Raw genomic sequence first — 12,287 nt, forward strand, 5'->3', positions numbered from 1 at the left:
CACACTTGAGATTTTTCATTAAAGTAACTTATTCTGCCATTTTCTATGAAGAGAAATAAAAGTTTATCTTGGGTTTATAAATCGGTGTGTTGCTTCTTTTAAATTGCTTAGAAACAAGTTCCTCACAGTTTTGACCAACTCTAAGTATAATGTATATAAGACAGTGTTTTAGGAGCATTCTTTTTAGGAAATGCTTAGGAGGATGAAATGACTAGAAATAATATGTAACAGGGGTGTGAGAATTGTAATTTATTGTGCTTAAAAGACTGCTTTCTGCCCAACACCTTTTCCAAATCTTGATTTTTGCTTTTATGAATATTTTGAGTAGATGTCACCGTGTGTCAAATTAGAGATATATTCAGGAAATATTTAAAATAATGTGATTTTTAGTAATGTCTGAATTTAGATACTTCTAGATGAAATTCCCTTCAAAATAACCTTTGTAAGAAATATTATATTATTATGCCATCTTTAGCTGCCATGCATTTTAAGCAGTAATTGCTTTTTGAACCTATATTTTATGGCAAATCTAGTTATATTAATACTAGTTAGTACTTGAAAATGGCCCAACACTTGGCAACATATCTGATGAAGAGTAGGGTAAATAGGAAATATTATGTAGGTCAAAGTATTTTCTGGATTTTGGAATTATCTGTTTTATGAAAGTAAATTTCTACATAGTAGAAGCTTGCCCCTTTTATTTACTTATTTTAAATTTATTTTTCTTTGTAGTGCTGCTTGGGATGGAACCTAGGGCTTGCTCATAGTAGACAAGCTCTCTACCACTGAACTAACACCATAGCCCAAATTTTATTTTAACTGCTTTGTTGTAAATTTTATTTTATTTTTTAAATGCACTGCTTTTGAACAAAAGTCAGCTTTTAATGTCTTGGTGCTGATGTTTTGAACACTTTTTAAAAATCATGTATGTATTATAATGAAGCCCTCAGGACAGTTTTAGGGGTCTTGATCCTCTTGCTCTAGTGTTAAACTTGAATGTTAGACTTTTTAAGTGTTTTTGACTGCTAATACTTGCTACACTGTCTTATTTCTTTAAGGACAATGTTATTTTATTTTTACATTGCTCTATGTGGCCATTTATCACCACTTTTCCTTTGCCCCTTTGAATCTGTTTTGGTTTTGTTTTGGATAGGACCCCAGAAAGCTAAAGTTATTAGAAGTGTATGAAAAGACTGTGTAGCTATATGTTTGTGGTTCTACCTCCTGGCTCTACATTAGTCAACTATAGGACTTTTTCTAGTTACTAATGTCCAGACTCCATCCCTGGAAATTCTTATTCATATCTATACTATGAAAAAGAGCAAAGGTGATTATGATATATACTTAAGCTTAAGACCTTCAAGTCTTGAACTTAGAAGTTTTTGGATAAATGAGTATTATCACTTGATGTTGTTATTGACTTGTTAGGTGAGTTAGGAGGGATTATTTTCCACTGCAGATGGGTTTTATCAGGATTGCTGGGTTAACATTGATGAGGTCTAAGAATGCTTTTCAGTAAATTATATCATAATCCAGTACTGTTTATGTTCTATAGGTCTTTTCAAATTCTTTAGCAATTCAATGAAAAAGAGCAGTATATTTTTAATTCTTTATTTTGAAATGTTTTTCCTTTTTTAATTTATTCAACAAATAATTTGGCTATTATATGAAGGGATCTCTTATTAGGTGTTAGGACAGTGTTCGAATATTTCAGGTAAATTGATTATTAAAGGTTATGCTGAACTCAGGAAGGAAGACATATTCTACATAGAAATAGATTTTGAGCTATATAGAGAAACCTTTCCCAGAAACTTATTATATATATTGGTTTCTTAAAAAATATCAAATTTTTTATATTAAAAATTTTTAATTTATTTAAAAAGAGCAGGGAAATGGATGTACCGGGAATTTGTCAAACTTTGCTTTAGGAAGAAGTGTCTTCTTTGGAGATAAACTGATTGTAAGATGGGATAATTCATAATTCCTGTTTTAAATTAGTGACTGTATGTTTTATTACACCTTCTTAAATCAATTGTAATCAGCATCTAAGCCACTAAAATCTAAAAGATGACTTAACAGAGAATTTGAATTCTCATCTATTATGAGCCATTTTAGTGCAACTGATGGTGGGAAGTAAGAGCTTTTAAAATTCTCTAAATCCAATCAGAAATGGAAGAATAGTGCGACCTTGAAGACATACAACAAAAGAACAAAGTCACCCAGAGCAATAGCCATCACATCTTGACTATCCTACTTACAGCTAATTGTGTTGCATATTATTTAGATTATTTCTAATTTCTCCAGTTGCTTGATATTTATAATATAACTTATTTCTGCTAAAGTAATAGTGACAAGAAACAAGAAAAGCATCCAATGATGCTGTAGCTGGCATTTTAAGATTTAAAATATTAAAACTTCAGATTCTCTTACTGTAATAATATTCATATATTGCTGGAAAAAAAGAAAAATTATTTTATGGTACCACTAGTCGGTAAATCTGCTAATCTCTTAAGGCAAACATATTCCTGTGGTAGAGCACATTCTACTAAAAGATCTTACAAGGATGCAAAAAAGAAAAGAAGCCAAGTCTACGTGAAGAAAGAAAATGTTGCTGCATCAGTGTGCTATTTTTGTTCCACTAAGAAATTTTGTTCATTTCATGCCCACCTCTGTGACACTACTCAGTGATGTGAACTGTGAAAGACTGAAAAATACTAGTTTAGCAAAAATGTTTTTAAAAGAATGAAGTGGTAAGCTGTGAAGGATTTTTTGGTGTGGATAGCAGGCAGCCTTGTCAATAGATATGCATAGTGTCCCCACTATGCGCTAAACACCATTTTGGTTACAAGATTTAGTGGCGAATAAAAGAGACAAAATCCTTAGATACATTTAAAACATTAGAAATTGGAGGGGCCATTGGTATTTGTTTGAGGCAAGGTGGATTTTACTCTGTGTTCTTTAAGAGAAGATTCTATTACTCTGGCCTTAAGAAGGGGAAGAAAAGAAAATTAAATATAAAAGATTCTAGAATTTGATGACACTGTTTTTGAATTTATAACTATTCCAGAAATTTAATTGTGTTTATCTACAAGGCAGTGGTAGCAGTTTCATCCATTAAATTCTACCTTGTGTTAAACCTGAACTCACAGTGAAGGGCAATATACCTCCAGTGCCAGAAAACAATGATCTAGAACTTCTTAAATGGTTCATAAAAGGGCTTTGTACAGTCAGGGATTACATCCGTTTCACATTAGGCAACTTGGGCCAGATTTGTTCTTTATAAAGCCTTTCCTTGCAGTTGCTATGCCACAGAAAGCTATTGAACTGCCATGTTTTTTGGCACTTAGAGCTTCTTATTTGTTATTAACATGTATTAAGGGGGAAAATAACCCTGATGCTGTCTTCTTTAGTTCTCTTTTATATAAAATACTTAATCTTTTTTTAAAATTTATTTTAGAAATAGTTTTGAATTATAGTTTAAAAGGTTTTGTGTCTTCTTTTTTGAATGGTATTAACTTGCATATTTTTATGTGACTTGGAGGAGTTGAAAAATGTTTGACCAGCCAGAGATGAAACTTTCCATTCTCACTGACTGTTCAGGAAGCTGTGACACCCATTTCCATTCTCTTGCCAATGTTTCCCTTCTATGACTTCAGTGCATAGACTTTGAAGCATTGTTGACCACATTGGCAGTTTGCCCAGAACCCAAATACCCTGTGTAATTTGCATAATAATCACCAATGATTTGCATATAGTATAGGCTGAGCTGCCTTCCTGAAAATTTAAAGTAAAAAATGTTTTAAAGATTTTTTTTTTAAAAAATATTTTTAGTTGTAGGCGGAAAAATATCTATCCTTCCTTCCTTTCTCTCTCTCTCTCTCTCTCTCTCTCTCTCTCTCTCTTTCTTTCTTTCTTTTGCTGAGGATAGAGCCCAGTGCTATACACATGCTAAGCAAGTGTGTTCCACTGAGCCACAACCCCAGACCCCTTTTTTAAAGTTTAAAGCCTTTTTTTCTTATACCCTTTGCCTGGGTTAGAAAAGGGATCATAGCTATGTGTTCGTAGGTCCTCATCACTTCACAGTCCTTTGTTAAGGATATTTTCAAGATGTCTCTTTCCTGGGGCTAGGGATGTGGCTCAAGTGGTTGCATGCTCGCCTGGCATGCGTGGGGCCCACCTGGCATGCGTGCGGCCCGGGTTCGATCCTCAGCACCACATACAAAACAAAGATGTTGTGTTCACCAATAACTAAAAAATAAATATTAAAATTCTCTCTCTCTCTCTCTCTCTCTCTCTCTCTCTCTCTCTCTCTAAAAAAAAAGAAAAGAAAAAAAGACGACTCTTTCCTGTACTAGACAGTGTTTTAGCTTGCATTCTGTGTACTTCTATCTCTAGTATTTTTTTCCTTCTCACTGACTATGCCCCTCCTGATCTGATCTTCTAATTTTCTTTGCTTATTCACATCAGATTCTGCCATCTTTTTTCTCTCCTCAGTAATGGAAAAAGGGATCGTTTCTTATTTTCATTCCATTACATGTCTGATGAGAGGCAGTTTAATGTTGCATGATGACCAAGTTGTTAATTGGAATTCATAAGGCTCAAGGTGTGTTGCTCTCTGGTAACTGTCTAGACCAGGCTCACAATATTCTCAATCTCAAGAATCCCAAAAAGATGAAGTTGATTTCTTTGTCTCCTGTCTTCCTTTTCCATTACCTACCTCTAACCAATGAATGTTTTTAGGAATATGTTTAACAATTGTAGTAGTTCTAGATTAACCTTAGAGATCCCAGACTGAAACTCCAAATTTTACTCTAGGATGACATGAAAATTTAATTTTCTCTCTCTTTTTAAAAGTATATAATAAACAAATACTTTCATGTTAAAAAATGTTTTAAGTATACAGGTAAGCTATCCCTCCCATTTTTATCTGCCCAGGTCCCTAGCTATCACAAACAATATTATATACATTTTGTGTATATCTTTCTTAAGTAGTTTTTATGCATATACAAATGTATATTTCTATATATATTTTTTTGTAAACAGAAATTAGGAAAATTATACACTGGGCTCTAAACACACCCCCCCCCCTCTATATATATATATATAATTTTTTTAACTTAAATTCTGGTGTGCTTTCCCTATGAGTTTATAGGGAGTTTTATCATGTTATTTTACAATCATATAATGCTAATTTTATTCATTTCCCATGATTTATTTAATATGCCCCATACTGATTGATATTAAGATCATGTTTAAAACATAAGCCTTTCCTCCCTGCATGTATAAGAGTTTTAAATGGAAAATATAGCTGTGCTCAGTCTAGAATAGAACATTTAGGGACTCCATCAGTAATACAGGGGAGGTGGCAGAGTGATGAGATCTTAACCAACTTTCAGGGTTTTATTAATGACTTTTTACCCATTCTGAGTCAAATTGTACTTTCATACAATTAAAATAGCATCATTCTAATAGTCTTTTCAAGATTATTTATGGAAAAATATTTATAACCACTGATGACCTTTGTTTATATTATCCTTTTTTAAAAATTAATATTTAATTACATTTTAAAAACTTCTTTGTTTTTGCCTTTTTTTTTTTTTTTAAACTAGATCCTTACAATAAATGAGGATGGATCACTTGGTTTGAAAACCCCTAAATCTCACGTTTGTGAGCACTGCAATGCTGCCTTTAGAACGAACTATCACTTACAGAGGCATGTCTTCATTCATACAGGTATTTCTTGAATTAAAATGGGCTTATGGCCATTAAAATTATTATCTTTGTTATTTTCATTTTTGTGTAAGTGTCATCCATTCCTAAGACCATAGCTAATCTGGCATTACCAATCAGATTTCATAGGCCAGAATATCACAAGGAAACCAGGAGAGAATTTAAATGAAAAATCAGTTAGCATGGATGTATAAAATTAGTTAAATAGTCTTAATTGGACACTTATTTGGCTTAAAGTGCTCCTTTCAGCTGGAGAAGTGCTAAAAGAATGTATTATTGTCAACATTTATTTTTTTTGTACAGTATACTCCATACAGAGTTTGAAATATGTATTTGAGAATCAAATATAAAAAGTAGTAGCTAAGATCATGAAACTATTGAGAAAAGAACTAAAGACTGATCACAGCTCTTTGGGGAAACAAGCTAGACAAGTAAGATGGATAGGGGTATGTAAAAGGAATACAGAGTAATAAAGGAAGTGATGAACTAGGAAAATACAGTGGTATCCCCGAAGCCAAAAGGAGAGAATACCAGGGAGGATCAACAGTGTCACATCCTCAGGATAGAGAGGATTGAAGAACTGAAAAAAATTAAAAATCTCTGGGATAAATAGGAAGGAGATCATGTGTAGCTTTTCAGAGAGCAGAATAGAAGGGTCAAGCCACAAATGAGTGGTGAAGGTTTTGAGGCTTGGGTAGACTGCTCCTTTTTTAAGAAGGTGTTGTGGTGAAAGGGAAGGAGAGAAAATATGAATGTAGGAGCAGTCCAGGGTTGGAGCAAGGATTCTCAGTGTGAAGCAGACTAAAAGGTACTCTCCTTTAAAAGGAGGAGCTTCAGCAGAGAGGGAAAGTTTGAAGAGACAGAAATTTGTTTAAAAGGAATGTTTAGAAAGTTTTGAAAGGAGTTGGTAGGGCAAAAAAGGGATGGTTAGCCACAGAGAACAGGATGGGTACATCTTGGAAAGAAGAGATATTTAAGGTTATAAGGTGACGGGTAGAGTTCTTTCTCAACTTATGCTTTTTAAATTCTGCTTTATTTTTTTTCTTTGATATAAATCAAATTTAATCTCATTTTTCTGTGATTATGAGAATGTGAAATCCTGTGGGACATTTTGAGAGGAAATAAAGCTAATAAGTTAATCAAAAGTATTAAAAAATTGTGTGGATATTTTGGAATTTTCCAAAATTGTGGGCTTCTAAGGTATATATTTCCTCAGAAATAGTAACTAAACAACTGTTCTTTTGTCCATTAACTAATCTGTGGATGTGAAATTATTTTAAGGCGAAAAACCATTTCAATGTAGTCAATGTGACATGCGTTTCATACAGAAGTACCTGCTACAGAGACATGAGAAGATTCATACTGGTGAGTGTTGTCACCCTTACTAAGGTCATTGAAATTACTATTTCAAATGTAGGGGAGTTTTTTTTTTTTTTTTTTTTTTTTAAATAAGTAGCAACAACTTGATGCCAGTTTCATTGGTTTTATTTCTTAAGACCAAAAGTCACAGCTTATCTTTTTTCTTCCTTAAATAAATCAGTGTTAACTATTAAGTCTTGGCTTTTATGTTCAAATCCAGTTTGAAATAGAACCTCTTAGGAAATTAAAATATATTTTGTAAGTTACGAAAGTAGGAAACTTTTCTGAAATAGCAGTTTCCTTAGGTGTTTAACAATTTCAGAGGGGGTAAAGTTATCATTTGCATTAATTAGTCTCTGAACTGATTAGCCTGAGCAGTACTATTTTCACCCCTGTTCCCTTCTTTATTTCATTTATATAATTTACCACATGAAGAGAGAGATAATCTTAGAAAGTTGTGAACTTCCAATTTCTCAGTTGTTATTAAGGATACAGAAACAAATATTTGGACAGATAAAAGGAATCTATACCTTAAAATTTAAGTCTCATTTTAGAGCAAATATTTATTTGTATTTTTTTAAACAAATGTAAAACCAGGTTTTATAAATAACTTTGATTTAGTAGATCTTGGATGCCTCTAACATGGTAAAAGGTATTGTATTAGAAATGATTTATAGTGTTTTGCTTTTTTGCAACAGATTTTAAAAAAATCTCTGGGATAAATAGCAAGGAGATCATGTGTAAAGTTAGTAAATTTGTACAACTTTTTTACATTTCAATAGAATTGAAAATGATGGTGATAATATGAATATTGAAAGTATTGAAGTTTTTCATATTTCTCTGTATTAAGTACGCAAGCAAGTATCTGCCTAGTTGTTATTTAGATGTATTCTCATAGTATATGTAGTACTCGTGAAAAGGAATCCTTGGATTGTTTATCATATAGATACCTTTTATGTCTAATAACTTTCCTTCAGCTTTCTTTGCTCTTTAAAAGGAATCATGATTGTGGCTAGTCTGCTAAAATAAAACTTCAATTACATAGCCCATCTGTATGTTTTAATGTTCTACTTTTTGTTTTGTGTTTGTGGTTCTAGTGATCTAACCCAGCTAAACCTAGTTCATGCTAGGCAAGCATCCTACCACTGAGCTATGTCCCCAGCTCTGATGTTCTCCTTTTTAAAGATCATTTTTGCACATCACTTGTTTTAGTTTCCTAAGTAAACATTAATTCCTCATTTTTTTGTGAAAAGGGAGTATACTAGGTACTATGGAAGAAGGAACGATTTTGTAGATTTTGTATGACATTATAACTAAATTTCAGTTTCTATGCAGTAATAAAACCTGATCAGAAAAAATAAAAGTGGTTAAATATTTTCATGTTTTTAATACCTATTAAGTTTTGATGATTTATTCAACAAGAATTTACTGATCCTCCAGCATTTTTAGGCACTAGGAATAGAGGGAGAATATTAGACCATTTGGAGACGCAGACATAAACATACAGTGTAGTTAGGCATTGTAGGGTTTTATGCAAAGTGTTATGCTCTTGTTTGAAAGTTACTTAGGAGAGGCATCACAAAAAATCATCAGGCTAAGTTCAAAATATGTGTGTGTGTGTGATGGGGTAGGAGTGTATCTGAATTTTTTTTTGAAATTGTACACATATTATGTTAAGATATTTTCATTTTAGTGATTTTTTTTCTTAAAGTGTTGATTATGATTCTCTTAACCCATCATTGGAAAAACTGTGTTAAGCCATGGGATCATCTTGGATTTATTATAGTTAACATTTATTGAGAATTTACTAAATATCAGATACTGTACTAAATGTTTTATTAAATATTTCATTTAGTTCTCACATTAGTTTTGAAAGGCAGGAGCTATTACTATCCTCATTTTATAGCTGAGGAAATAGTAGGAAGCACACTGAAGTTGAGAGACTTCCTTAAATTTATATAATCTAGTAAATGATGAAGCTCAGATTCCAGCTCAAGTCTCCATGATTTTAGAGTACAATGTGCAACCACTGACTGTGCAGAATGGGACTAGAAACAAAAATACAGCTTTTGGGCTTTTGTGGTTTAGAAACATCTAAAAGGGGTGGAAACAAAGGTTGGAGTTTTCATGTTATAGAGAAGAGTTTAGAAGAAGATAAGGCTAGAGGGATCAGGACAACAGAGTCTTCAGGATTCTTTAACAAAGGAAAGTTTCTTTTGAAGGGAGACTTACTTCTGTACTGTTGTCCTTTCCTGTCCCATCTCCCTCCTCTACCTGCCACACCCCTAAGTGGAACTGAGAAAAGGAATAGATTTTCCTTATTTACTTCATATTCTTGATTTTTTTTTTTTTTTTTTTTGGTGTGTGTGTGGGTGGGTCTTACAGTCAAATTATCTGTAAGCTAAACTTGGGGATAAAATATGTGGACCCATAGATACGTTCTCTTCACTTATTATTTGGTCCTTTCTTTCGTGGCTTTTATTTTAGGAGGAGGATAGTGCCATTAAGTTTGTTCATATCAGGACTTTCTTTCTCTGTAGGCTTTCAGGTGAGAATGTGTTTAAAGTAGTTCTGGCAGTTAAAAAAAAATCTGATATTTCTACCATTATTAAATTGTCAAGCAGATAAGTTACTCATCAACTAATCCTCAAAGGTTGTAGAGAGAGAAGGACCACTGGTTCTGAAAGTCCCTATTTTCTTTGCAACCTTCCACATCCCCTTAGGTTTCATTATACCATCTCCTCCTAGTCCTTCACCCTTAAACCCAGTCCCTGCATCATTTACAACTTGTGTAAAAATCATTACCTCTCTGGCTGATCTGACCAACAGTAAGGATATCTTCTGTGGCTTTTAAAGTTGATAACTTAGTTTGATTTGATCTTTAAATAGAGATATTATTAACTGATCCCAGACAGACTATCCTAATTCTATTCCTAAATTTGGGCTTGTCTATTAAATACTATTTTAGGGGTAGTACTTTCTCCTCTAGGGGCTGATCCCTGAAATTCTGATTGGAAAACTATCACAATTCAAATGTTCTCTAGACCATTATTTTTAGCAATTATGGGAAATGTGTATCTCTTTGTGAATATTATAGATCCTTTACTTATGGTACATTTGGGGAATGAAGGGAAGATAGGGGCTAAGATTGAAGATGATAATTCTGATGATTTTGTTCAGAACCAAAATCATTGGTCAGTTATATATCAAGGTTAAACCTTTATTGACAGATTTGCTTTGTGATCAGGTGCTTTGGTGAATGATGCCTTTTCCCTTGTGTTTTCAAAATGCATATGTAGAACAACATATAATCAGTTGTGTTCTTTTCTCCTCATCTTGTGACTGTTCTGCTCCACGAAAACATTAGTCTTAACACCATGGTGGGGGAGAGTTCAAGGAGTAAAAATCTTAAGTAGAGTTTTAAATTTTGCTTTATTTTTCTAAGTTTCTCTAAATATTAAGCCACAGAATACCTAATCTGCTATTCTGACTGTTGTAGCAAATTATGGTTGCATTTTATGGTTGTGGCAGTTTTCATAATTTGTTTATTTCATTTAATAAAAATGTTTTGAAACCCTTTCTACTTACAGGTAAATTTTTGTAAATAATTTTTCTTCCCCAAAATAAAAGAGAGTTTTAAAATAAACCAAATTATTCAGAATTGTGCTTGATTACTAGGTTTCTTTTCCCACAAAATTCTTTAAGGCTTTATTTCTTAGATTATACAGTTCTCTCTTACCATGACAATAAGAAATGCTGGAAAACCTGTCTTCTAAGTTAGTATTCTTCACCCTGAAAACACATAATGGGCCTCTTCTCCTGACTGTGTCTTTACAACTATGTATAATAGCATTTTTAAAAATTTATTTAACTAATTGAGTTAGTGGAGTGTTGTTGGAGAATATGTTGACTACCTTAGCTCAGCAGTTCATATTTCTTTCAATGTGGTTCAGTTACTGATGAAAAATAGTTTCCCTCTTATTGTTTTCTGAATCCCTAATTTATACCATTTTAGCATCATAGAGAAGCCTTACTGAAAGAAAATGTTACAGATCTGGAAAGTTTAACTCTTTATTTGTGAGGTTGAAGGAGTATTTGTTTGCATTACATCCTTAGAATTGTGATTGCTAAAGCCAGACAGCACTGTTGTGAGTAGAGCTTCCAAAGAAGATGAAGTAGGGAAGAAACAATTGCTGTGGATACTCTCTATTTAACAAAGCTTTCAGAAACCAGATTTTTTCCCCCCTTGCTCTGCCAAACTGTTAATAATTCTTACAAAAAGATTCAGTTACACACAAACATAAAAGCTTCACAACCCCACCCCCCCCACACACACCTTAACACTATACAATGAAACATCTCAGTTGAAGACATCAAAAATCATAGTGATACCATACTTTTAAAAGTTTTTTGTTTGGGAGGAGGGGAAGTTATCTATAAGATTAACTTCATTTTAATATTATGTTTTAGAACCAAATTATGGAGAATCAGAGGCTTTATGGTGAAAGTTGGCTTGTTTTCAATTGAGTATATATTTGTGTGAGTATTCCTTGCTCTCATAGCCATACAATATATAATATTCTTTGTTAGTTCATCATGGCTATAGTAGAAAGAAAAATTTTGTTTAATAATATTCTTTGTTAGTTCATATGGCTATAGTAGAAAGAAAAATTTTATTTACTGTTTGTTTTGATAAGTTTCTAGTTTAATAAATTGGAGCAGTTACAGTGGTCTCATTCTTTCTTATGTGTAATTGCAGAATGAATGAACATGTGAATCATTTGACTCACATTAACAAAGGATGTGTCAAATTTTCAAAAAAAAAAAATTGGTACAGACAGTCTGTACTTCTGGAGTTCAGATGAAATGGTCTAGAGAAGATTCAGATGCATAGCTTTAGGGAAGGTAGACTGTAAGCGGCCCTAATAATGAGTTAGATTTAGAGATTATATAGTCTGTGTGGTACACAGGAGTCAGGACCATCTCATTCATGTAATCTTAGGAACTATAGGAAGCCAGGACCAGGAGAACAATCTGTGGTGTACTATAGTTGGGAATGATAATTAATTCAGGAATACACAGAGAGTGCCAGGTTAAAAATCAGGCAGATGAACAGATACCAGACAGTTGCAGACACTGAACAACAAGGCCAGCCCTGGGTCATATATACTGGCTTAAAAGAACCAGAAGCAGACATA

General features: G+C 33.0%; 1 protein-coding gene across 8 annotated transcripts in view; it reads left to right on the top strand.

Moving 5' to 3' along the window:
- Positions 1 to 12,287, top strand: part of Znf148 (zinc finger protein 148) — a 145,040-nt gene that overhangs the window by 89,376 nt on the left and 43,377 nt on the right. For all 8 annotated transcript variants that reach the window (XM_076867538.1, XM_076867539.1, XM_076867542.1 and 5 more), the window contains 2 exons: positions 5,610 to 5,733; positions 7,012 to 7,095. In XM_076867538.1, the coding sequence (XP_076723653.1) occupies positions 5,610 to 5,733; positions 7,012 to 7,095 (208 nt within the window). The remainder of the gene's footprint in view (positions 1 to 5,609; positions 5,734 to 7,011; positions 7,096 to 12,287) is intronic.

The sequence above is a fragment of the Callospermophilus lateralis genome, chromosome 10 (genome assembly GCF_048772815.1).
Source record: "Callospermophilus lateralis isolate mCalLat2 chromosome 10, mCalLat2.hap1, whole genome shotgun sequence".
Taxonomy (NCBI): Eukaryota; Metazoa; Chordata; class Mammalia; order Rodentia; family Sciuridae; genus Callospermophilus; species Callospermophilus lateralis.